The 27,788-nt window shown below is 33.7% G+C and overlaps 2 protein-coding genes across 10 annotated transcripts in view; both read left to right on the top strand.

Moving 5' to 3' along the window:
- The window catches only part of LOC129744705 (60S ribosomal protein L11), a 259,877-nt gene that overhangs the window by 92,470 nt on the left and 139,619 nt on the right, over positions 1 to 27,788 (top strand). The gene's annotated exons all lie outside the window — the stretch shown is intronic.
- On the top strand, positions 6,276 to 25,845 carry LOC129744699 (transferrin). 9 transcript variants are annotated; one of them, XM_055737354.1, is made up of 12 exons: positions 6,276 to 6,417; positions 16,854 to 17,090; positions 22,622 to 22,855; positions 22,921 to 23,054; positions 23,112 to 23,256; positions 23,325 to 23,482; positions 23,558 to 23,691; positions 23,781 to 23,984; positions 24,042 to 24,346; positions 24,408 to 24,668; positions 24,734 to 25,007; positions 25,534 to 25,844. In XM_055737354.1, the coding sequence occupies exons 2-12, from the start codon at positions 16,976 to 16,978 to the stop codon at positions 25,736 to 25,738; spliced, it is 2,169 nt and encodes a 722-aa protein (XP_055593329.1). In that variant the 5' UTR covers positions 6,276 to 6,417; positions 16,854 to 16,975; the 3' UTR covers positions 25,739 to 25,844. The 9 variants fall into 9 exon arrangements, with proteins under 9 accessions (XP_055593329.1, XP_055593332.1, XP_055593327.1 ...); XM_055737357.1 differs by having other exon boundaries at positions 6,289 to 6,417; positions 16,873 to 17,090; positions 25,534 to 25,845; XM_055737352.1 differs by having other exon boundaries at positions 6,330 to 6,463.

Raw genomic sequence — 27,788 nt, 5'->3', positions numbered from 1 at the left:
CGAAAACTGCAAGTATTTGTAAATCGCTGCCTGCGGAATATCATCCGCGCTTGGTGGCCTGGCAACTGGATCTCGAATGAGGAACTACATCGCCGGTGTCATCAAAGGGCGCTAGAAATCGAGATTCGGGAACGTAAGTGGAGATGGATTGGGCACACGCTGCGAAGAGATGAAAACGAGATTTGCAGAGAGGCGCCAGATTGGAATCCAGAAGGTCATCGAAGAAGAGGCAGACCCAGAAATTCGTGGCGGCGAAGCCTAGCCGCTGAAATCCGAACTGTCGACGAGAATCTTGACTGGGACCAGGTGAAGACGCTGGCTCCGGATCGTCAACAGTGGAGGTCTTTTACCACGGCCCTATGCACCGGAGGATCGGCGCGGGATCATTAAGTAAGTAAGTTTACTTATCTAAGCGGATTAAAAAGATATTGCGTTATGAAGGCAATGAATTTTATGATATCAGTGAAAAAAAACATTCTAAGTATTCCAGTCTTACAACATTATCACTTATTTCATTTTTAAATTTGTCATCCCATTGAAATTCAAAAGAAACTGAAAAATTTAAAAGTTGAAGAAAATGCAAAATGCATACCCATTTCCTCGTAATGAATTTAGGCATACAAAAATCTTTTTTGTCTTATTGTTGTGCTTAAGCCATAGCGCATACGTATTTTTAAAAAATTGATTTATTTTTCACTATTTTGAGACAAACTATTCATTCATGATGATGAAAGGTCCCTTTTCATTTATTGGATTTTTTCTATGTTGGCAAACGGTAAAAATAGTACCTATCAAAGCCATTCAACGCCTAGGTCGGAAATAATCTCAACGCCTAATATTTATCAAATCGATTGGTACAACCACACTAGACAAAGAAATCGCTTTTTTTCGAAAAAGTATCATCGCCATCATTGAATGAAGAATCATAATTGAGATTCAAAACACTTCACAATTTATATATCATCACATATAACATCAAACTGAACGTTTTCTTTTTGAGCGGCGATACTCTGCTCCATCAACTATTGTTGAAATGATATTTGTCGCCCTCTGATAACCATCAACGAGGTTATTGCCTCGTTGTCGAAATCTGTCTCACTGTAAGGCAATTTCAATGATTTTTTTCGAAAAACGAAACTAACATGGTCAAGCTTCGAAAAAACTATCAGTTTTAATCGAGCTGGTACAATATTTTTTACTTGAATTGAAAAATGCCATATCTATAGCATTTTGGAAAGATCATGGGAACTATATGTTTCCACTCCACGAATTAGTCTGAGATATTGCGTTATGAATGGTATACATAAGTCCAAAAAGTCCACTTTCTTAAGGTCACAAGTGTTGTCAAAATATTATCAGAGAAAATTTTATGAATGTTCCAAGTTCAAGCATTCAATTTCTATAACATTATGAACGGTCTTGTAAGTGTAGCATTTTATACCGTTTTTCACATTCAGAAAAAGTAAAAAAAAAAATCGTGGGTTAAATTTTCCGACTTGATTATCCGTCGGATTCGATTACCCGTTCCGAAAAAAATCGGGGGAAACATAGAATCGTGTTCGATCTGTATTGTCCTTCAAATTTGTTTGAACTACTGTCTTTAAAACCGCAAATTTTCAAATTCTGAATTTTAAATGAGTCTTTAAAATTTGTGCGACAAATATGAAGTTCAAGGCAGAAAATTATGCATTAAAATGGATAAAATCGAAAATTTTGGAACAACACAGCCGAATATGGAGGAGCAACAGAACAAACAAACTATGAGAAATAAAGTCAACAACCGGAAAATGGATAGATGTAACAAACAAAAAAGATCAACGCATCCTTACGAGTCTGCAAATGGAACATACCAGATGACGCACGATTATCTACTGAGACATGAAGAACCGCCGATGTGTGATACCTGCAACATGATTGTTACAGTTAAAAACATCATTTTGGACTGCATGAAATACAACATCCAGAGAACGGAATTGATCAACGGTACAACGTTAGAAACAGTGTTAAAAAACGATAAAGAAAGTGAAGAAAAAGTTTTAAAGTTCATTAAAAAGTGTGGAATACGTGAATTTTTACATGTATGATATTTTGAATTAATTTTTCGTGGGATGAAAGCAGCTGGTTAATCCCTCAATAAATAAAGCGTACAAAAAATGCAGAATTCGGAAGTGAAATTTCACATGTGAAACAGAAAATTTATCGATGGCAAACATTTTTGATTTTCAGAAATTATCCCATTATCTATCAGATTTTTTTTAATTAGAAAATGTTAATAAAATCCATCTATCCAAGCAAGACCTAAAACCTTTGATAAAATAAATCAGTATTTAGGATAACGATTTTTTATAAAAAAGAAGTATCTGAAATATAACGTTTTTATGCTGAAATCTGAATATGAATTTTTTTTTTTAACTTTAAACTTTATTTATCGTGCATCTTAGACATAGATTACAATATCTTCAGCAACATTTTGCTCTAACAATTACGTTCTAATCATATTCAACATACATCAATACATGTGTTAAAATGTTTCTTGCATAAATCCCTATGATTGCATCGAAATTCTCGAATGTGTTTCTGAAACATGTATAAACTAATATTTTTGTAATTCGTGATATTATAATTCATTGCTTCTGCTACCAGCCATAGCGCTGCTTTTTCATAAGTATTTGAATCATCTATATCCAAGTACATTATTTCCTCTGGATCATCTACCCTTATTTTTAATCGGCATCGTATTAGCTTCGATACCCAATTCCATATAATATGAGAATCTTTACATAATTTGATTCTATGTGAATTCGAATCATCGTTTTGACATATTTCACATAAATAACAGGATACATTCGATACATTGAAATTATACATTTTAATTCTGTTTGGGTAGACGTCATTGAATATTTCATACAATGTTGACCTAGCTCTTGTAGTTAAATATTTTTTTCCGATATTTTGCCAAATACTATTCCATTGAAGTCCGGGAAACTTTTTTTCAATTTTTATGGTAATTTCTTTTTTCTGCAGTAAGTATCTATATATTTGCTTATTTGTTTTGAGATCTGATTGGAGTTTAACTTGTTTTGCAATATTAATCCATTTTCTTCCGTTTAGTGTACATTTCTGTAGACTTGTTGACTTCATAAGGAAATGGTCATTTGAATGCGTTTTGTTAAACAGTAGGTTCCTGATAAATAACGATTTGCATTGGGTCTCAGGATCTAATAATTGCAAACCTCGTCGTCACCGCATATGTGCACCAAGTTTCACACCCGTACAACAATACGGATTTGACGATTGAGTTGAAGATTCGGATTAATGATTCAGAGAATAAGCATTGTACAAAATTTTAAGAAATTCGATTCCCTAGTTTTTGCTCGGCAGGTCAAAACTTGCGAAAAAGTCGGAAATTTTCGGAATTAACAAGAAATGACATTTCTTCTTTTTGTTTACTACAGTCTCTATGACATTTATGTATGCTTACACTCTCACACTTCGTTGCTTAAGCAAGCTGAAGATGAAAGGTTTTTGTGGCAATTTATAAAAGGAAGGAAATAAAGGAAATTTCCACTGAACAACTTTGTCTAAAACCGTAACTTCGTATCTTATTAGGCAAAAAAGTTATTAGCTGTTTAATAGGGCTATGTTTTTTGGCATCGACAAATAATAAATTTAATTAAGCCTCTCGAAGTATTGTATGACAAGTAGTCATGCAATACCTGAATTTATTATTTTTCTATGCCAGTGTTAACTTTCGAATAAAAACACAAACAAGTATACTTTGTTCTGAACTTATACGAGATTATCATCAAGGTGGTTGTCTCTACGTTGATAGGTCTACGCAAGAATGTCACACTAGAAAAAATCTATGAAAAATGCAAATTTTATCAAAAAATTGTCTTAAGATGAGTTAAAACTGTTGAATTTAATGTTATTCACTGAAAAGAACACTAATATAGAGGGCAGAGGACGAGCGAGAAGCCTTGAGTGTTTTATTCAGAGAAATTTTCACTAAACACTTTTCGGTAGGCACTACTTACAGGATCCATACTCAACTATACATTTTTATAAACAAAGAGGAACGTATTTCTCAAATTACGGTTTAGCATGAGTTTTTGGGAAAAAAATAAACTACGCAAGCTTTTAAAATGATAGAAAAATTGTAGCCGTGTGACAATTTTTCGTAGAACTAGCATCGGCATGCGTTCTGATTCTACGCAAAAGTGTCACACGGAGCATTTTTGGCTTTAATTTGCTGTTTTTTTTTTGTAGGAAGTGTAATTTTTTTGGCAGAAAACATTGTAAAATGATTTACTTAAACAGTTCAAAACGAAAAACGAAAAAAACTGTCGGTGAATTTTTAGTTTGAGAGAAAAATTGGAAATATAGCTGATATTTCGATCGCGTTTTTCTCGTTTGTACGTTTGTCCACATGGGACAATCTTGCTTAGAACGGCAGTAAACGTTACTTAAAAATTTTGCAAAAAATCATGGATGAGTTTTGAATCAAAACTTTCAAGACCCCAGGGTTAAGAAATTCAAACATGCTCCCAAATCGACTCAAACTAATCAAGTGATACACCGAGGACAACACGTATTTTTTTTCTCCTAGGAAAGCTTTATACAAAAATCATCAACACCAGTCTGTCAAAGGTTTTTTCACTTCGGTATAGGAATTTCATTTACAAAAGATCACATGTTTCGTAATGAATGAAAAAGTTCGTTTTTTTTTTCTTTTAAAACGCCATTTTTGTTTTTTTTGCACAAAGTTTCATGGCGGCCATCGTCTAAGACAGAAATGAAAATTTCTAAAATATCGACAAGTCAGCCATTTAGAGTTAAATTGAAGAAATATCTTGTAAAATAGGATCGTTTTAGTTTGTAATAATTAAGGTGATAACCAAATTTATCAACTGAATTTTTGAATGATTCAGTTGATAAATTTGGTTATCACCTTAATTATTACCAATTAGGGATTCTTTGTTCTAGAATTTGAACTGTAAATCACTATTTCTGGTTTTAAAACCTGGAAAACCTCGTGAGAAGAAGAAAGGGATTATAAAAACCCTTTAAAAACTTATTCTTACCAATTATAAACGTTATTTCCTCACGGAGAAATCTTAAATCTTATGCGACCTGATTCTGAGTGGTACAAACGTTAACAAATTTGCAGGGATCTCTAATTTTAAGTTTCAACGTTATCAAAAAAGATTTTGATGTTAAATCTTGAGGAAATGTGTGCGTTTTGGCATGAAATAGAACGGATTTATACACAATTTCTTCGTTTACCTCATTCGAAGGCTCATTTTGATTTTTTTTAGATGAAAAGTGAGCTAATGCATCAAGTGATATTTTTTTACAAGTTTGTCCATGATATATTTGAACAGTTTTTTTTACTCAGTTTATCATTTTTGTCACATTTAGATTCTTGTGATATTTTGAATAATTTCTCAGGATGCTGATAAAACTTGAATTTATTTTGATTTAAAAATTTTTGAAGTTACCATAAAAAATGATAGAAATAACAACTGAAAAAAATGATAAAAAAAAATCACTTAAAAAATCTTGATCATTCGAAAAATCTGCAGGAAACACATTCGTACAATTTTGGGGTGAATTTGAGACTCCGACGCGAGTTGTACTAATAAAAACAAATCCCTTTTGAAACAAGTTGTCAAGATTAATTTTTTCCGGTAAAAATCGTAAATTTATCCATCGAGGCCTGCCCAATAATATATCAGATATCCTTAACAATTAGTGTGCTTTAAACCTTTTGATAAAAAACAACGTTGGTTTATGTGATATTCACCAAGCATCCAATACGTTCCAAGCTGTTATCCAGATTCAACATATAATAAAACCAAACTTGTCCTTCAGAGTTCTGAAAGCTTTGGAAAGCACAGATATACATATCTTAACTTGATCACCATGGCGGGAAATCCCCCCTTCAACTTTGATTACACTTTGTTCCAGGCTGTGCTCTGACAGATCTTCGAGCTTGAGCTTATATCTACATACCTATCATCATTTCGTTTAAGTGACATTTGCGCGATAATGCGTTTTATCACCTTGTTGCGAACTGGGAGCTCAATCTGATCTTGTTACATCTGATTTGTTTTTTTTTTTGTTCAGTCTTCGATAGAAATTTTTGGCCACCATGCAAAACCTGCTGATGACGTGATCGTGGTAATTTTGGGGGTCGTCCAATTCCACTTTGATCACTTGTTTGTCTCTTATACATACTTTGTGGTCAGTTTTCATACTCGGACGGAGCTGCAAAATAGTGCGCGGATCATCAATTCGAATGATCTTACACCTTTTCGCACCGGTCGTCGTTTCAGTATCACTTTGGCTCGCGTCCGGACAGCACGCGTTTCGTTTGGTGTGATCGCGGTTGTTCTTCCGAGTCGGCGAAGAACGGTTGGTTGGATTTGAATCTAAACGGATATCCAGTTGTTTCGTTCGCGTAAGCCCTCAGGCAGGTTTAAGCCGGTAGAGCGGTGTGTAAAACATAAACCGCTGCATTTCCATGCTTATCCTAAGGCCAAGTTCGCCGTTGATTTGTGTGTAACTTTTTTTTTTCGAGAAAAGTGAAATGAGGAATTTCAAGGACGTCTGATATAGTCCGTGGATAGAGAAAAAAAAAACGTGAACTTTAGTCGCAAGCCTTTGAATAGTTTAACATGTCTTTATAAGAAGTGTTGTTGTATCACTAATTGCCACAAGCCTCGAAGGCAATCCGGTCGAAGTGATTTTATAAGTCGATAGTTAGAAAGAAAATGTCCAAAATCAAAAATCTGACACGCGCCGCTAAGGTTTTAGCGTATCTCAAGGTGGCTCCAATGGTCAGATTAATTGGTTACGATTAATCTGGAGCAATGAATGCGTGGAAAAAAGAATCTAGCAAATGATTTGACAGCTTAGAAAACAAGCAACAGACTATGAAAATATTTTTCGTGATGAACTTAGTGAAATTTTATGAAGATGTTTCGCTATTGGAAACGGAAAATCAACACTGTTGGAAAGATTATTTGAAACAGGAAGCTGGGCGTGTCACTAAAGTTAAGAAGCCGTGGGATTTTCAGAAGTTCTAAGACGTTCAGAGTGCTTAAGTTTCAAAGATATCATCAACACTAGAGTGGAAAAATTTCATCATCAAATTTCAAGACCCGACCTTATACATTATGTAGATTGGCCTAAAAAATTGATTTAGGGGTACATCAAAGCACTCAACGTTTCGATTATTTTTACCCTAAAAAAATCACCTAAGGGGGGCCAAACGAATTCGGGGAAAAAAAACTTTAGTTGTCATACCAAATGACTTGGAAATGTCTAAAACCTCGAGGTACGGTGTTGTTACTAACAAAATTTTGGCGAAAATGGTTGATTAAAAAGGTTGCTCATCCCTGCCTTAAATGTTTAAAAGCCTATCTTAGCCTGATTGAATACTCACGTCCACCTTGAATCATTGAATCCGTAATTCTTCATAAATTTTTGAAAAGGGAAATTGATAATTTTTCAAATTGGTTCCTAAATAAAATTTTAGCAACGATCAATTAATTTCGAGTTCCATGATCGCTGGCGTATGTCTGTGATTGACATCATATTCCCAATAGTCAAAACGTCTCTTTGAACCGCCAATAACGGCTCCGGTCACGTCCTAATAGTCAAGAGATAGGTTGAAAAAGGTAGAATCAAATGGAAGAATAAAATTGCGCTTTTGGACCGAGGTTATCTCAGCAAAGAGTTTTTTTTTTTTTGAGGAATGGTAGAAAGGATTTGATTAGGAGACACTTTTGACTAGTGCGAAGGTTTTAACAAATTCTGCCCTGAGCGCCAAACAGTCTGAAAGAGAAAATGGAGCAAATGAACCAAAAACATCATAGGGATCGAAATCTGGCATTCCAAATTTCAGTATACAATGACTGTCAAAAATAATTACAGAAAACAATTTCTTATTTGGACATCCAAAAATTTATATTGTTTCTTGGAGCTACGTTTAAACAAATAAGAAAAATACTTCTAAATAGAGCTCTTTAATAGTTTTAGTATCTCTAAATAAAGATTTTAACTCGATTTACTCTAATTATTCTAATCGGATAAATTACTTTAAAAATAGAAAAAAAAACCTTAACTCATCTTTGGCAATGCCATATCTTCATTCAGTTGATAAAAATAATATTTAACATAACTGGCTCGGAAGCAATACATTTTAATAGATTGAAAAGAAATATTACTCGGTTTTTTTTTCGAATACAATCTACTTCTTCAAATTAATAACCAAAATCTGAAATCTCATTTATTCACAATCAAAAACCTTATTCCACATCTTTCTACATACGCTGTACTTATAATATTTTAAAACTTGGCTTCACTCAATGGTCAATTTTCGACAGCAGACATCGAGAAACCATTAGTCTGATGTCTTTTGAAACAAGAAGTCCAGGGAACATCCACGCCTAAATTTCAGTTTCGTTTCAAAAGCTGCTGCCTAGTGCGGCTACATCAAATTTTTTATTCTCATCACTAATGCAATAAATTTATTGAAGCTGATGCTGGTACTAATATAAAGTATATAAATAGACAAAATAAGATCCCGCTTCCATTTGAAAATGTTCATCCTTCTTAGCCTGGTCATTTATGTGCTCCTTACGATGGGTGAAGTTCCAAAGCAGCTTCATTGGCGATTTGCAGCTCAAAACGACACTCAGAGGGCCCTGCGATCAAACTGATGATGTTATGGACTCAAGTGTCAAAACGCGTAGTAGATTTTCAAAATACATGATAATTTTTGACGAGTTCGCAGTTTAATAAAATATTTTGGCAGTTTGCATTGAAGAATATGGTAAAAAAAATTAATTCCTGGTTTGCCTTCACTTTTTGAAACAAGCTCATCATTTATTCTTCGTTAATTTTAAGTTTTCCGGAAAAAATATTGTGAAGTGTCAAATGTCAACTTGCAGCAGCTTGGAAGACCTACCCGGAGAAGGAATGTTTAAAATGTCGTTTTCAAACAGCAAAAGTTTTCGAAAAGGAGCGATTAACGGCTTGGCAATAATTGCTTTAGAAGCATCTTTGAGGCGAAGATTTCATTGTTCGTAGTATTTTTATTTATATTCAACAATATTATATATATTTTTTCTTATACAAATCTTCTAGATACGTGATCTCTTCCAAAATAGCTACACTTTGGTTTGCATTCAAAACTATCAAAATTGAATTTGATCAGAAAAGACATGCAAAATTATATTCACTAATGCGAAAAGCATTGAATCTAGTTAATGAATAATTTTCTCACAAGATTTTGCAGTTATTATTGTTGGAAACTTGAAAGTTTCCCCAAAAAAATAATTTTTCAGAACAATTTGTATTCAGTGCCATGTTGAAAAACTGCTATCATCATCCTGTTGTTAGTTCCATTAGTGATAACCAGTTGGCGTTGCATGTGAAATAGCTGTTTGTCTTGCAACGCCAACTGGATTTCACTTATAGAACACAAAAGGGTGACGATAGCTGTTTTTTTAACACGACTGTGAATACAAACGGTTTCTAGAATTGAGATTTTTGTAAAAACTGCTAAATTTCTGATAGTGAAAACGACTGAATCTTTTACTGATTTTATTTAATAATAATCCATCGAGATTTTGAATTCGAATCAAGAAGAATCTATTTCAGAAGAAATTGGTTTTTTTTGACAATTTTGTCCGTTCATTTTGAGGAGAATACACTCTATTTTTGATCAAAACAAGCGTGTTTTTATATCGGACAACGTTAAAAAGAACGTTACATTCAGCACCAGAGAGGTCAACATAGAACGCCGAAGAATCTCCATTTAGAAAAAATGACTAGAATCGTCAAAAAAGACTTAGTGACATTAAGTTTTAACGGATCATTATTTAATTTAGAGATTTTTAAGGTTCAAGATCAAAAATATCACTCGAATAATGATTCAAAATTAAAAAAAGAACTCTGAACGCTCTTCCTCCAAATACTTGATTAAAATTGTCATGTGTTGTATATTTTTGATTTGTTTTAATTAGTCACCTTATTTCGAATTTTATTTTGAACTTGGATACATAATTTTAAATATCTACGCCCCTTTGGATTCTTAGATTATTTTTTGAATTTGGTTCCAAAATTTAAATAACTTCCTTAGAAAACCTCATTTGATATAAAATGTTCATCATGAAATTGAATGATTTGAAAAAATTAACAATTTTCATCTCCTTGTTTGAATATTCTCATTTCATGGTCCCCTTCTCTGTAATGTTATATTCTTCGAAGTTTAATGAGCGTTTTGACGAAGATGTTCGAAGAAGTTGACGCTACGGTTAGAAATTGGATGTTAATTTAACTACATATAATTAGTTTGTTTGAATCACGCGCATTATCATGATTCGAATAAATCCTAAAGTAGTTGCTATCCAATTCTTTTTTTCAAATTTTAGTGCTCTTCATATCGCCAGTTGCCGTTAGAGTTTGGGAAACCAAATAAGTTTTAATGTTCGTTCACAAACGCAATAACTTTCAATCTGAATGCTTTTGGTTGCTTTTTTTGTAGAAACAAACGTCTTCCTTTAGACTCGGTGGATATCTACAAGTAATCGTTTCACAAATAACAAAATAGTTTCAAAGAAATTTTATCATTGTTCAAGGTCACCAATGATGAAATCAGCGTCTTTGAAATGCTTCGAACTAAACATTTTGTTAGAGTTGTTTCTTCACAAAGTTGCTGCTTTTAAATAACCTTGCTTCCATAAGCCTTCACTGGAAACACGATTACCACAGGAAGACTTCCTTGCTCCCAAGCTTTTCAGAAACTAAAATAAGATTTTGGTATAATTTTTAACAGATCATCGTAATTAACTTTTTCTTACCTTATTGTGTTGTCAAATCCCAATAATAAATACATATTTGAGGCCGAAATTTTGAAAATTTGAACTTTGTTATGGAAAAATGATATGCGATTAGAGCTGACATTAGAACTTCCAACTTCATCATTTTGATCGCAGTGCCCTCTGAGTGTCGTTTTTAGCTGCAAATCGCCAATAGAGGACCTTGCTCATTGTGGTGGTCATTGCTCATTTTGCAACTTCCTTTGGACACAGTAACAAAAAATGTGATAAAACATCTAATTTCACTATTTTAAATTTTGCTGTCAATAACTTGCGTCTGCTTTTTTCGGGCACAGCCTACTACAAATCCTAAACCATTTAAATGTTCAAAAGGCATTTTAAACTCAATTTTTCACTTGGTTGTTTCATATAATTTTGCTAGGAGAAACGTGATCATGGGCTTTTTGAAGGCTTTAATGCCAAAATAGCTTGATCATGTGTTTTACAATGATTTATTTTTTTTTTAAACAACGTATATTTTGTTGTTATTTTTTTCCTGATCAATTCCTTTGAAAGAGATATAATTCTTATATCTATAATTCGTTATATTATCAGGAAGTTAAGGAGGCCAAAGATGATTATGTCAGATATTTTAGTAGAGCCCAACAATAAAGACGTGAAATGTAGAAGCATCTTTTGATCAACCGGCACCCTGCACTTTTTATTCAAATCAAAGCACCGTCCTCAGAAAAGTTGTAGCTCATTTAATTTCGAAAAACTCTGTTCAAGACGCCGAAGTTCTATCTTTTGAAACATCAAGTTTTTTTTCAAAAACTATCCTTTTAATAACGAACAATTTATTTAACTTTGCATGAGAGAGTTGTGACAATTGTAAAACTACACAACTTCATTCAAGGTTTCCAGTCACTGTTTTGAAGTGAATTTGAACATATGAAATTAAAAATTAAAATATATGCATTTCAAAGGACAACTCTTCAACTTTGATTATTATTATTCATTATTATCTTTCAGTTAAGTTATTTTCGTATCTCATGAAAACTAATACAAGACTCAAAAAGTCAATTTACGCCATAATTTTGTTTTTCAGAACTAACATCAGATCTCGACGTTTTAGCCAAAATTAAAATTTTGATATTTCCGATTTCCTGAAGTGGTTTTTCGAGGTAAAAAAATCGAAGCTTTGATGCACAAATCAAGTTCGACTGAGATGAAATTTTGCCCTGATCAGTTTTTGGGCCCATCTACAAAATATATGGTCAGTTTTTGAAGTTCGACATGGCCATTTTGGCTGCCACCCGAATCAACACATAATTCCCTGTTGTTTGTATTTTATAATCAAGTTTGAATGCGATAAAAAAAAATTAAAATAATAATCGATTGTGAATTTTGTAATCTGACCTTGAACCTTAAAATTTTTAAACAGAATTTTGCCATCAACGTTCCTCTACATATTCATTATCGGGTTTTAAATTTGTTTTAATTAACTTAATTAACTCACGCCGCCGGTATAATTATATTCAAAAACAATGACATCAATCTTTCTAATGATTCTAATGATTAAATTTAAGTAGGTAACTTAAAATTCAAAATTCAAACGTCTGAAAAAATATTTTAATTTCCTATTGTTTTAAGATTCAATCTGTATCAGTCATCTAATTTTATTCCAATTGTAACACCAGCTTCGAATAATTTGATTGATCACGCTTATGCAAGTCTCCCTGTCTCGAAATTGACCATGAAAGTAAAAGGAATGGGAAAAATTTCGTCAAAATATCAACCCTTGCTTGCTTAGTAGCACTACCTAGCAAGTAGTCGGCGCAACTTGGGAGATCTCGTGTGGCAGCCAGCAGGCGTGAGGCTTAGCCTTTTCGCTCCAATTGCGCGCGATTCTATTGCCGAATGACCACTGACATGTATAGCTTAGCTAGTGCCTAGTGTGTATATTAGATCGATAATTGTTTTGCCTTGTTACTGTTTTCCAACTGTTTGATTTTATTCGCTGAACGTCGGACGGACTGCTGCTGGTGTTGTAAAGCTTATGGCTTTCGGTTGGTTCTTCGGCTTCGGAGTTGAAACGAAACTCGTCCGACTGTATCTGGAGCTAATTTGTCCGTTCAAGGGTCAGTAGATTTTATTTACGGGCTCGAGAGATCCGATAGCTACAAGTAAAAACCATTTAATAAATTAGCAGCAACATAAACACTTCCTAGCGCTAACTTCTTGAAAATAAGCAGAACACAGATTCTATTTTCAAAACTGTTATAGAAAACAAGTGATATTAGACTTTGGTTCACCGACTTATGGAACTAATTAAGGCAAACTCTTGACATGCGCCTATCAAGTAATTGTCATTCAAAAACGTTACACGTTTTACGATGGGGCCTTGCAAAACATTTAGATCAGAGATGAGTTTATCTCAACATTTGACTTTTTTACTTTGACTTTTATAGTCCAAAGAGTAAAGTTTTTAAAATACCTTAATATAATAAAATTCTAGATTTTTTTTTTTAATACAAATTTTTCCGACGATCGGTAGGTTTGCTACTTTATTTATAAATTGCTTAAAATTTGACTTTGGGAACTTATCGTCCCGGGAAGATTTCTATGACATGTTTTAAAATTTATCTGTAAAATAAATCACAAATCGCTCAAAATCTTATGTAATCCATTCGAATGCTTAGATCTAAAATCTCAAACCATTCCAGGCTAAATTTTTAACTAGGCGGTCAATTTATTTTCCGCTAGGGTTGTCCTAAATAATAAAAAACCTAAAAAAAATGAAAAAAAAAAAATGGAAAAAATACCTAAATTTCAATGACAAATTACACCAGGTTTGAAACAAAAATTACCCAACACGAAACGAAAGAAAATTCAAATAATGAAAACATTACAAAAGTTATAAAAATTACAAGATAGATGATAAAAGATGATAAGATGATAAAAGTGACAAAAATGGCAAAAATGCTAAATACGACAAAACTGACAGAGATGACAAAATTTGAAGGAATATCATTTCGACTAAAATAAAATCATTTTTGCAAGTTTGACAATTGTCAATTTTTACATTTTTGCCGTGTTTTATTTTAAATTGATAGGTATAATTTTTATGTCATTTTTAATATTTTTATCAATTTTGTCCTTCTTTTTATCTTGGTATAATTTTTGGGTCTTTTTTTGTCATTTTTGTCATATTAAGTGATTAAATATTTTGTCCGCTTTTAAGGTACCGTAAACCGGGGTAACTTTGATCAACATGAATTTTTTTTGCAGATAATCATCATTAACTAAGTCTGAAGTTGAAAAATTTGAAAACTGTTTACTACGTTTACTCTTAATAAGCCTATGAATTGAGTTACAAATAAGCTAAATTTGGGTTTTATTAGGAGATTTTTTAAATTATTTAAAATGTAATTTTAAAATCTTTAAATATCTGGTTTTTTGAAGGCTCACCAACAAACATCTCTCCTGATCAAATTTATGCATTTAGGAGCAAATGGGTTGTTTAATGTGAAAGTTCAACTTTTTTCTTGGTTTAGGTTTAGTTTTAGTGTTATTTTTATGGTCGTTTGATGATCATTTTTGGATATTTAAAAAAAACGGTCATTTTCCTTGAAAAAGCCCGTATAGAAAAACTGGCTAAAACCCTATCAAATGATTAAGTTTGAAGAAAAAAAGAACATGGGAACAGTGCATAGACTTAGGGAATTGCATGAAGGTAAAATTTCATTTGCTTTTGAAGCCAAAAAAAATATTGAGAAATGTTTATAATTTTTGCCCCTAAATGTATGCAGCAACATTGTCCATCTTTTGAGTATATTTGGTTTTGAAAGAAAACGTTGAAACATTCAATTGAGTATAAACAAAAAATTACTGTTATCGAAATTTTGAGCCTTATGTGCTAAATGGCTCAAATCAATAAATTTGAAAATGTTGAGATACGTAAAAAACCAGAGTGATCAAAGTTACCCCGAAACTAGAAATCTGGTTTTATAACAAACGTATAATTTTAACCACCAATGTCGTTTGAATTTACTGCAATCAATGACCATGTTTAATACTCCTTACCACAGTAAGTATTTTAAAACTTTTAGGTATTACGAAAAAGCAACCCCTCCAAAAATATTCAAAAACGAATGATAAAAGAGATCAAAGTTCCCCAGTTTACGGTATTTTAATGATTTAGGACCACCCTAGATAAAATGAATAGACTTCCCTAATGAAAAAACGAGTCACAGATGCCTTTTAAACATTCAAATGGGTTCATGAGATTTAGAGCAAATTCTGATTTATTTCACAGGTAAATTCTTAAACCTTCCATTCCACGTTTGTATTCGATTTTTCTGCCTAACATCAGATCTCGGCTTATTAGACATTTCTGTACCATTTGACATTAAAATTAAATTTTTGATTTTCCCGATTTTCTTTGTTGATTTAAAAAAAAATATAACTTTGACCCCTTTGAGGCATTAAGTTCAACTTAGCTGAAATTTGCATAGATCACATTTTTTAACCAATCAAAAAATTTCGTTTTGATGATTTAGATAAATTTTTTCATACATCCATTGCCACCAAATAGACATACAGTACGCGACAAAATAAAGTATGCATTTTCAAATCACTGTATCTTTTTCCATATAAGCAATACCAATTCAAAATATTCTGATGAATTTTTCAATAAACTAACGACTGAAGAAAAAATTTATCAAAAAAATTACTACGTTCTTTACACATAAGCATAGTTGTAGTCAGTCAGTTTTCGCATGGACAAAATAAAGTACCACTCTTAATAACCTTGACAGATTGCTGTTTCCCTGCATAGAAAACTGTTCCGTCTTCTAATAAGCCAAAAAGGATTTAATTTCCTGCAATCCCCACCAAAATTAAAGCTTTTATTATTTGTTTATTATTTTGAGAGCATAAATAAATCCGGTAAGATGGAGAAAAAGCAATGTTTGTTTTTGGAATACCTTCATTAATATTGAACATACCGATTTAAAATGTTTGCTCATGATAGCTGTCAAATAACTCCATCTTTTACTTTAAAAGTTTCTTCCCGGAAACATTCAGTGTTTATTCTAAAATTCTAGAAAGTTTTGTATAGAATTGTCAAACAAACAACAGAAAGTTTGGTATACGATTAAGGACATTTTTGACATTGAAGTGTCTGAAAGTCCTTACGATATGATTGAAGACGTAAAACGGAAGAAAATGTACTTTCAAGTTTATCCTAGAACAAATTGTTCATAATTTACAAATAATTACTTTAAAAAAATCGGTAGTTTGGGATTTTCAATGGAAGTAAGAAAATGGTTAAAAAAAAACTGGAAAGTTTCAAACTTGAATGGAAGGTGTGGTGACATTTTAAAGTTTCCATCGATGACTTTATGATGCTAAGAAAGTTGATCCTGTTGTCCTTAACGTCAGACATGATGCTTGATAAAGTTCGGTCAGTCGCTATTTTTCTAACAACTCATTAGCACGAATCCATATGCTTGCGTATAATCCGCTGATAGAACCAGTTTTGCACTGATTTGAACGAAATTGTGAGACGATATTATCATTTCGCTGGAAACCTGCTTGTGACGTCTGTTTGATTGAGAGAAAACAAACAAAACTCATAGGCAGCCGGCAAAAGTTGATGGATCGTGCTAGAGCTTGGTGAAACGCATATTGAAAAAATGTCTAGGTAGTGAATGACTCATGCGCACGCCATAGGTTGGGAAGGAAATTTCAACGGTTCTCCGAAAGGTACGAATTGAGAAAATCCCGCATGTTGGGAAATATCATCTGTCGTTCATTGTACCCAAACCTCGACGATTCTTGGATGGCCAGTGGATAAAGAACTATGCATGCCTGCGAATATGGGATCTGTGAACGTGAACTGGGGATTTCCCGAAGATATTTTGTGTTCGCCACTTGATCCAATCAAAAGTGTTCCCATGGATTTGTGATGCTCAAAGTTGGGTGGTGGTGGCTAATGTGTTCAAGAATTACTAACAGGTTCCTCTTCGGCCGATAGCGTAAAGATGCAATGCGTTGACTCCGGTTGAGGACCTCCAGTGATATAAATAGAAGGATTATTAGTATCAGGATTGAAGAGGACAAGAACTTCACCATAAACTATGGAAGTGAGACAACTATCAGTGAGGTTTATTTGCCTTCTGCTTTTGAGCGTATTAATTAGCGTTGTGGTGTCGCAGGAAGTGATCAAAGACAAGGATGGAGCTGGGAAAAAACGTGAGTATGCGGTTTGATTATAACGATCAAACATATTTTTCCAAACCTAAAACGTTTAAAAAAAAATTATTCAAGGCCACACCGTGACAGGGTGCGTTGTCATTGTGGTGTTTGTCATTTTTTACAAAAACTGGCCCTTTTAAGGGCTTTAATTTTCAATAAGTCCTCATCCAAGCCAGAATGATAATCAGCTTGCAATCTTAATTTGTACTAAATTTTGAATGTGCTAAAATTCAGGGTACAAGTGAGAGGTATTGAAAATGTCGGATCGAAAATATCTTGAAAAACTACTAACTTTCAAAAACCTTCATAAATTCAGGAACAGAAATTTGAAGTCCCAAGTACTCCCAAGGATGATGAAAAAAGTGTTGAAAATTCTGAGTCAACTTTAACAAGCAGTTGATTGACGTGAAGGTTTTTACGACACATTTTTAAATGTTGGTGATCAGGATCTTAAAACAAAAAAAAAATTTATGCATAATTCAGTTATAATTTCCAGATTACAAGTTCTCCAAATGTATTTTTTTAAATGATTTACAAATGTTTTCATAAACATTTTTCTTCGCATTTTTTGACATCAAATCACGTGAATGTGGCTCACCGGAGAGGAAACTATCTATGGATCTAGCATTAACAATAAATAAAAACCATAAGTTCAGTTCATATCGATTGAGACTTGAGAGAGATGTGGAAACCTAGAACCTTTAAAGGTGGCGAAACTGGTTCCGTAAGAGTTATTTAAGGGACGAATCATTCGCGAGGATGAAAATCCTGGAAAAAAAATCGTATTTAAAAGCTATCAGCATAATAAAATGTGTGCGTTTGGATGATTTTATTTTCACCTAGCTGATCCGGTGAGCTTTGTTACACCTCTTTAAATTTTTGTTAAATAATGCACACAAAAAAAAATTGTAAAAATTGTTGAAATTTTGCTTGACTGGATCCGAAATCCGAATACTGCAATTTGTTTTGAAAATAGGTAAAAATTTCATAAGGAAATTTGTAAACTTTTTGGAAAAACTGTAGGATATTACACAGATTAAATAAAAGTTTTAAATCAATGGTGAGTCATCAACAAGTTGAATTCAAATGAATTAAAATCTTTAATATCGAATATTCAACGATTTTTTTAATGATGTCAGAAAAGTTCAAAGTTTTCAAAATTTAAGATTTTTTTAAGTAGTTTTTTATGTGAAACTTAAATATTCTATTAAATCTGTGTCCTTGATTGAATGGAGAATAATAAAAATAATTAAAAATAGGTTTTGGTTTTTCATTTGTATTTGTAAGCTTATCAGTAACAGGTTGGCCAATCAATTTCAATTTAAATTCCTACATTTTATTCGACTTTTCATCAGACGATTTCCTGAAATTTCCTATATTCAAAAGTTTAAAACTGAGTTAATTTGAAAAAAAGAATATATGTTTAACCATATAACACATTCTTTCATTATTTCAATTCTTATAAATAAAAATATGAACGAATTTTTATATTTTTTTAAAAACAAATTAAAGTGTTAATAACATAAGGAAAAATAAAAATTTGGATTTTCTTAGAATTTTGTGTTTGAAAGTTTAAAACATGAGTATGATTTGTAGTGACAGCGAATAGTGCTGGTTTTTGAATATTTTGATTTTGTTTTGATGAATAGTTTGTATTCACAATTTGGCTGTAAAATGAGTAACTCTAGGGGAGAATGAGGATACTTGATTCCTAGTGTGACTTGATCGCTCAGCTATATCTCGTAACTGGAATCGCTAACAAAAATCTAATGTTCTAGAATGGAGCAAAACAACAATGCTGTTACCTTAGAAAAATTTAAAGAAATATATTTTCTGACTTATTGAAGTTTTGATGAAAAATTTAACAGAATGTGACTTGAAAATCTTTTTTCATCATTTTCAAATGTTTCCAACACGAACAAAATTTGTCAAAAACTTTCATTCCAGTATATCAATCGTCGAGGAATGATATGTTATTTATAATGCCTTATGGATGATGGAAGAAAATAAACTTATGCTTTAAGATCGAGGTCCTCTCTGTATCCTAGCAAAACAATGTGATCAGAACCTCTGATAACAAAACAGTTATCTGAATAAAACATATTCAGATTCCTCCAGCTTTCATCGCGGTATTTTCATCATGACGGAGGAATCAGAATAAAAACAGTTCTAGGAGGGTTTAAACTAGGGTTACCAAACGTACTCTTTTAAGAGTACACGTACTCTTTTTCGATCGAGAAATGGGCGTACTCTTATTTTTGTGAAAATTCACCAAACGTACTCTTTTTTTTTTTTTTGAAAGACATTTGATCAGAAAAACCAATGTACATCTTCCATTTTATAAAGTTGTATCACACGTTATGCAAAAACTACGAAAGGAATAACTGCTTACAACAAATAACTTTAACATCTTGTTTTCATTTACATGCATATTTTGTCGCAATATAAGCGCCTTTGAGTATGCAAACAGTAATCAATATGTACACAATTTAGGTAATATGCTAAAATGTGCACAAATCTGAAATAATAATGAGAAAGGAAATATACGCGTCAGTAAAAAAATGGAAATAGATTTTTTATATAGTTTTTGTGGTTTCTCAGCATCAGCAACATCTAAATACTGCTATCTTTTTAAATAAGACCAACTTTTGCATAACCTCAACAAACTGACAGAATTTGATTGAATTGAAATATTTCAGTAGTAGAACCCCTTATTCAAGGTAGTCGGGGCCTCCTCAGATAATACGAAATATGTACACTAGACTGCCCCAAATTTGTATGAGAAATATAAAACCTGTGAAATGTTATGCGCTGCAGGCTAAAATTGATCCTAGGCCTAAGACAAGATCTCATGCCAAATTTGGGCCTGATCGGATCACAGGAAGGGGTTGCTCAACGAGCTTGAAGTTTGCATGAGATTTTGATGCATTTTGTTCGGGAGAAACATGAAAAACCAGTTTTTCATCAATAACTTTGGTTTCCTTTGGCCAAGTTTTTTTTTGAAATACGATTTTTTTTCAAAGCCTATAGTTTGACAAATATTCAATCCTTAGACTGCATTTCGATAAGAGTTAAGATAAAAAAGTTATTGGCTTAAAAAATGGGCAAACTTTTTTAAGGTGGAATTCATCACTGTTAATGAGTCGGGGCGATCGAATATATTGACGCCTCATTAACAGAGATGAATATCACCCTTCAAAAAAAGTAAATTCATTTCTGAAGCACAATAACTTCGTTATCCTCACTCTCATCAAAATGCAGTCTTCGGTTCCAGAACTTCAGGCTTGTTGAGTGACCACTTCCCGTGATCCGATCTGGTCCAAATTTGGCATGTGATCTTGTACCAGGCATAGAAATAATTCAAGCCTGCAGCACTTAACTTTTTCAAAAGTCGTGTCATTTGGGACACTTTAACTAATGTACATCCTTTACCTTCTGTTTTGCATACCTTCCGGGCGCAAAGCTTGATAATTAAATGGATCTTGTTATCCTGTATCAACCTGATGGCTGGGAGCTAAAAAAACCGAAGTTATACCGTTTCTCATGACTTTATGGGTATATGATTTCAATGTACTCTTTTTGGTGTTGAGGGATCTGGTAACCTTAGTTTAAACCCAGGTTAGTTGGATTTTCATCTTTCAACCATTCCCCATCGATTCCTCCATGTTACGAAATCTAGTTTAGTCGTGTTGTTGATTTATTTTTATTTTTATAATTAAAAAAGTTGATAATCGCGGAATTTTTCTACAGAGCTTTGTTATTTTTCCATATCAAAGATTCTAGCAGAACGGGAGCAGCAATGAAATTTTTGCAAAGAGCCTAAAAATTACAATTTCTAGCAGGAATTTTCGACATTTTTTCGCATTTCTTCGATGAAATTCAAATTTTGACTTTTTCCCGCATATTCCGAATGTTCGGCCACCGTGCAGTTATCAACTAAAAACTGATTAATTTCAAAATTAGAAGGTTGATCAATCCCTTATGGTTTTCAGCAGTGTTTGGCACAAAAGCGCTAATCCGCTATTCGCTATTTAGTCCGCTAGCTTTTCGTTAGCGGTTTAATTCTATCGCTAAGTTTTGATTGATCTAGCGAATTGAAAAGCTCCGCTATTTTTTGGTTCCGCTAATTGAAGACCGCTAACTCCCATATATGTGTATCGATCTGCCGAATTATTAGTGACAGAATAAACTTTTTGTCATTAACCAAGTTAAGGTGACATTGGACATCATTCTGATTGGTTAATTGGATTAGTTGGAGGAATGCATACTACTCGAGTTAGAGGAAAGATGTATTTAGTGCCATTTTCCTCTCTTTAAGCACTTTTTTTTCGCAACATTAATAATAATTAGTATAAAACTATTTTTAACATCCCTTCATCAGCATTTGCTTTCAAATGGATGAAATAATTATCTTTAACAATACAGTTTTTTTTGAGATTTTACAGATCAGTTCATATAAGAATAAAATAAAATCACCATTAATGACTTCGTTCAAAGTTCAAATAGATATTGGAAAATATTTACGTTTGAAAATGCTCCTGCAAGTTTGGAAAAGGGGAGAACAGATTAAAGATTTTAAATGATGATAATGTAAAATAATGCTAAAAACAACAAAATGGAATACTTTGCACAAAACCGATAAATCGAGTAAATTTTTAACCAAAATTAAAATTAAAAAAAGAGATATAGCTCCCATCTTCCACATTCTGTTCTCTTGCTCTAGTAATTGTTCGAAAATTCGTTTTTTAAATAGTAGAACACAGAGAGCTGTGAGAATTCCCATCTTCGACAGTTTTTGTTCTGCTCATATAATTGTATGTAAACTCGATCAATTTATCTAATTTTAAATGCGAAACTTTATTTATTCCCCCTTGGAGAGTTGGGGAATCGAAGGAGAGTAGGGCGTGACAAAAGAAGAATTGGATGTTTGCTCCGGCTTTTATGTTGGTCAACAGTCAGCGATTAGCGATTAGCGCGATAAGCTTAAAGCGATAACTTTTTCAGCACATTTAGCGTATTTGATTAGCGATCGATAACTTTAAATGAATTAGTGATCTTATTAGCGACGCTAATATTTTAGTTAGCGATACCGAACTGGTTTTCAGTTTAAATCCCTCGCTCCCGAATTTTCGAGTTGTTTGCACGCTTGAGTAAATCGTCAATTTAACAACTCATCGATGCAATACTTCGAATGCGTCATGTCTAAGGCTGAACACGATTTTTCTTGTATCTTATACATTTTATTTGCTTGCAGTATTATACACATTGTTACTTGACATCGATAAGTTTGTAGATATAAGGGCGAATATTTGAGATGCGGCTTACACGGCTTTACACAATTTTTTTAAATTTTAAAATATGTTGTCTTCAAACATGTCAAACTTCCAAAACTAGCGACAAGAATTTCGCGGTCGGACTCACGTCTTAGGCATAGATGCATAACTTGTGATAGATACTTTCATTCATTGTCTCTTGAACCAATGATTCTATTTAATGTTCTTCGTTTCTCATCTTCTTTCAACCGATAGTGCGGGTGTGCGTCGTTGAAGGCCTCGGGCTGTACAAGAAGGGCGCCCAGAACTGTCCGGTGCTGGAGGCCAAATCCAACATCGAATGTGTCTACGGTGTGGACCGTTTGGACTGTCTGCGATTGATCCAGAAGGGGACGGCCCATTTTGCTGTCTTCTCTCCCGAGGATTTGATTGCCGCTCGATGGACGGGAGCGGAGATTTTGATGACCAGCGAGCTGCGTTTCCATAATGGTAAGAAGGCAATATTGTTCAAACTTTTGCCAGTTTAGTAATTTTTTTATGTTTTTTTTTTAAAGAATTCTTTGAGTATCAAGTTGTTGCTGTGGTCGACAATGAGGCTCACATAAATACAGCTCGAGAGTTGAAGGGCAGTAAATTCTGTCATCCGGGACACGGAATTCAAAACCACTGGACGGAAGTGCTGGCTGATGTAGGTTTTAGGCTATGCACGTTATTTTGGTATCTTATAACTTTTATGTGCTTGCAGTATTTCGAGACCAAACTGGTACCTAGAGAGTGTGAAGAGGATTTGTCACCGATTGAGTCTAAAATAAAGGCTGTTGCCGGCTTCTTCGGGCCATCCTGTAAGGCTGGGCCATGGGTGTCGGATCCTGAAGAGGATCGTGCGCTAAGTACGACGTACAGTGATAAAATCTTGCAAAGTAATGAAAGTTTTTCTTCTATTTCGTTTCATTTTTAGAAAATAAATACCCTTCATTGTGTCAGTTATGTTACAATCCTTACCAGTGCGGTATCGGTGACAAGCATTGGGGTCGACGTGGTCCCCTGTACTGTTTGACAAGCGGTGCCGGCGAGGTGGCTTGGGTTCGTTTGGATGATGTTAAGAGTCATTTTGGAGTAAGTTGGCTTACGCATATATTTTTTGTAGGAAACATATTAATATTTGAATGTTTTGAATGTTAAATTCATCAGTTTAGTGGATTACCACCAGAAGCCGATCCTGCTGGTTATAGTTTCCTGTGTCCTGACGGACATTTGCAGCCCTTGGATACTAGAAAACCTTGTGTTTGGTTAGCAAAGCCGTGGCCCGCTGTGGCTGCACAAAGGTAAGAGACATATAATACATTTGATAAAAATATCAAATGTCTGTTGCCTAAATGAGTAGCCTTAAATCATATATTGTTTTGAATTTCAGAAACATTGCCATGCGTGTTCAAGATACAGTCGCTGGACTGAATCATGATGATATTAATAGCTGGCAGAATGCGTTGCTGATGATTTTGGAAACGTACCACGTTAATGTAACGACACTGGACAACACAATTCCTGTGGATGACTATTTAGATCAAGCAGTTGGATTCCAAGACGCCTACAGTTTTCCCTCTTGCAATCCACCGAGGTGAGTAAGATTTTTACTCTCATTGAAATCACACATTCAGTTTCAAATTGTTGCTAGATCGATTTTATTCTGTACCAAATCTCTACTGGAACTGGCCAAATGCTCGTGGCTGCAGGAGGTAGCAGCTGTGTACGGAGTAGAACCGAACATTCAATGTATGAGGGCGGAATCGGAGGATAGCTGTTTGAAAAATGTTCAGCATAAGATGTCCGATGTTGTTGTGGTGGATCAGGATACTCGACTCCGAGCCGAACGAGATTATCAGTTGAAGCCAATCTTATTCGAATATTCACCAGCTTTGGACGAAAAATATGTCATAGTTGCAGTGATAAGATCAGAGTCGAAATTTAAAACTGGCTTTGGTAAGTTCTCTCACTAATTGAGCTTAGTACTTGAATTTATAAAACTCTATTCCACTTTCAGACCTTAGAGGTAAAAAAGCATGCTTCCCGAGTTTTGAAGGAGCAGCATACTTATCGGTATTGGAATCTTTAATGAATCACACCAACTTGATTGATGAATGTACTGATACCAGCCGATATTTTTCGAGCAAATCCTGTAATTGGAATGAACGCGATTCATGTGGAAGTATTTACAATGGAGAAGAAGGGGCTCTACGGTGTCTTCTAGAAGCTAACGGCGACGTGGCTTTTATAAGCTACGACACTTATAAAAAGTTCAAAGGTTGGTTGGGAAATGGTACACTGTTAGAAAGTTCGCTATTAATATACAATTCCTTGCATTTTTAGCTAAAGAAATACATTTCGCTCGCAATCATAACCCTTCGGAATTCACGTTATTCTGCCCATTCAATAAACCATTGAAAGCCAAGGCCGTTTGTTATCTCAATTGGGTATCGCAAGGTCACATCTTAGTAAGTGAAAGTATTTCAAATCTTCGTGAGAAGGAAATATACAATTCTCTACGAGAGATTGACCGCTTGTTGGGCAAAAAGAATAGAGTTACAACTGCTCCGTTCACTCTGTATGGATCATTTGATCGGAGAAAGAATGTCATATTTAGGTAAGTCAAATTCAGTAAATAATCCCAGGGGAGCCAAATTTCTTATGCCTTAGGTTTTAAAAATTGATTTTCTAAGATTTTGATGTCCTTAAATCGAATTTTTGTTAGATTTTGTTCATCATTATTGAAGGACGTTTTTGCGTCTTTGTTATTAAAGATTTATATAACAACTTTGTTGAACAAATAATTTGAATATATATTAGTGCTATTTTTCAGTTTTTGTCGAAACCTTAAACCACAAAAGATCTAACATCTGGTCGTAGTTTTAGGAACCCAACAAGGAAAAAAAGCTATTTCCTGATTCTCAAAAACTAGAGTTGATTGAAGAAACCTAGCTGCATATTTGAATTCAGTGTCCACAAATTATTTGAAATCAGCTTTAAAATTTCGTTGTTTTGTTATTTGTTATTTATTTCTGATCAGGTTGACCTATGGAATAATCTAGTAACGTTTCTTATGAGAAGTCTTCAATGCCCCGCTTCATGTTGAAACGTCGTAATTTAACTTTCATTTCTTATCGTTGCAGAGATAATACCGAATCGCTTCGAGGACGAGCGGAAATGTATCGGGACAGAAATGCCGGACTGCTCGATCTGATTTACTCGAGAATGGCGCATCGAAACTGCACCCACAGCAGTGCCGTCAGAACGTCGATGAAAACGTCATCAGCTGCTGTAACCATTCTCAATGCCATATTGATTTTTATTGTATCCTCATTCTGCTACATGTGATCTCCATCGACTGAAGCTTTTTTTAGTATTTGCGAAAATTTGTGATATTATTTATTGATAAGATAACAAAATAAAACAACTCATGCTTAGGAAAAAAAAAATCTAGTCAAATCAATCACCTTCAATCCAGGTTGTCCTTGGGATGATCCTTCATTGCGAATCAATACCAGAAGTGCTTCGATTCACTCGTTTGTATCTTTTATCCTGGTTTGGAGCAATTAACGTCTTTGGTGAGCTTAGAACTGTGTTGGAAATCGTTTAAAACCTTAAAAATTAACTTTTCAAGCTTCGAATATTGTAGCACACACGTTGGGTTTTAATGTTTCAATCTGGACTGGACGATTAAGTGTTTTTGTGACAGTTTGTTTTCGACACGGTTGGCCTGACAACGTGGTGTTGAGCAATGGTTGCATAGGCGACAGGCGCTTTCACGTGGCACGTATTTTCGATACATAAACGCGAGACGCCAGTGAAGAATGGCATTTCGAAGTGATTGAAATATTTCACAGAGTAGAACTCCGCTTATCCGAGGTCGTTGGGAGAAGGAGAACTTCGGAAACCTTGGATTACACGAATATCATAGAAAACTTTATAGAGGGACTTGAACGCACGCAAGAACCAATGCGTTTTTTTAAGAAAGAAGTGTGTTATTATATTTTTATGATTTCAGTTTATTATCGTCAGAGAAATAACCGAATACCTGAAAACTAATTATCTGTACTTTTTTTTCATTTCTGAGTGTACCCATGGCTCCGTTTTACATATAATCTAGGTTCATACCTCGGTAACTATACTGATGGACATAAATAAGTATTGGACATAAGCTAACTCGTTGCATTTATTTAAATTTAAAGCAACTATAAATAGTTTGTGAGATTTTTATTTTTATATGTAAATAGAATCTGTGATTTTTTTTTCTATCTAAGAACATGAAATTTTCAACGCTCTACTTTTTCTATAACAAGGAGCAGGGTTTACTGTAATTGGATTCTACTGAAGTTTGATAAAAAAAAAAAGTATAAATAGGATTATACACACTGTAGTGTAAATAAAAAATTTAGTGCAATCATTCTTAACAAGTAATTAAGTCACTTATCCGAATGTTCGATTCAATATTCAATTTTGCCTTATTATTTAGAGCGGCTAGATCATAGATTGAAATTTTGAGGACATTATGCGAGATATGTAAGAGAGTTTGCAATGTTTTAGGGATGTTCAATCTCAGTGCTCTAGATCCTGGAATCGACATGTATTTCGTATTTCACTTTCAACCGGTTTGTTGCACATGCAGTGGAATCCCGCTTATCCGAGGTAGTCTTCTCGGACCACCTCGGATAAGTGAACCCTCGGATTACACAAAAGATATTGCTCCTTCTAATCTCTCGCTCTGGTTTGCCTCTCATCTAACGCACATAGCGTGGTCTTGGTTTTTTTTAAACTTCTGTAAAAAACGGTCTTGGATTTTGTTATGCTTTTGAATCGACATTTTACATAGATTTACATTACATAGATTTTGTAAGAAAATTCTGGCTCGGATAACGTGGAAGCTCGGATAACCAGAGCTTGAATTAAAACTCAGAAATGACACTTTTAAAACCTCAAAAAATATCCCATCTAATAAAAAAGTTTATTGGTTGCCAAAATAATCAACATAAATTTTTGAATTCCTCCAATAAAACTTTTTCTTAATCCCCAATGTTTTCATATGCATCACAGAGAATCTTCAAAAAACAAATCTCAATATTTAAATTTTAATTTTTTTTTCTGGGAATTGAACATTTTGATGTCATTCTTCCCTATTCAATATTTAAAACTGAATCTGCTTTGCTTTAACTGCAGGATTGTCGCAAGACTGCTCGAATTATAGCAAAACAACGTATTGAAATGTTTCCACCATCTTAGTAATACCGACCACTAGATGTCTCTACTAAGCGTATTAAGTTTTATGGTTTTTATTTTTATTTCAAGCATGCGTGAACACGTGCTGACGGAAGCTAACGTCTCTTCAAACACACTTCATAGTTTGTTTAAATTTAGATGACACAAAATT

The sequence above is a fragment of the Uranotaenia lowii genome, chromosome 2, assembly GCF_029784155.1.
Source record: "Uranotaenia lowii strain MFRU-FL chromosome 2, ASM2978415v1, whole genome shotgun sequence".
Lineage (NCBI taxonomy): Eukaryota > Metazoa > Arthropoda > Insecta > Diptera > Culicidae > Uranotaenia > Uranotaenia lowii.
The sequence above is the reverse complement of the archived record's forward strand: the minus strand, read 5'-3'. Positions and strand labels throughout refer to the sequence as shown.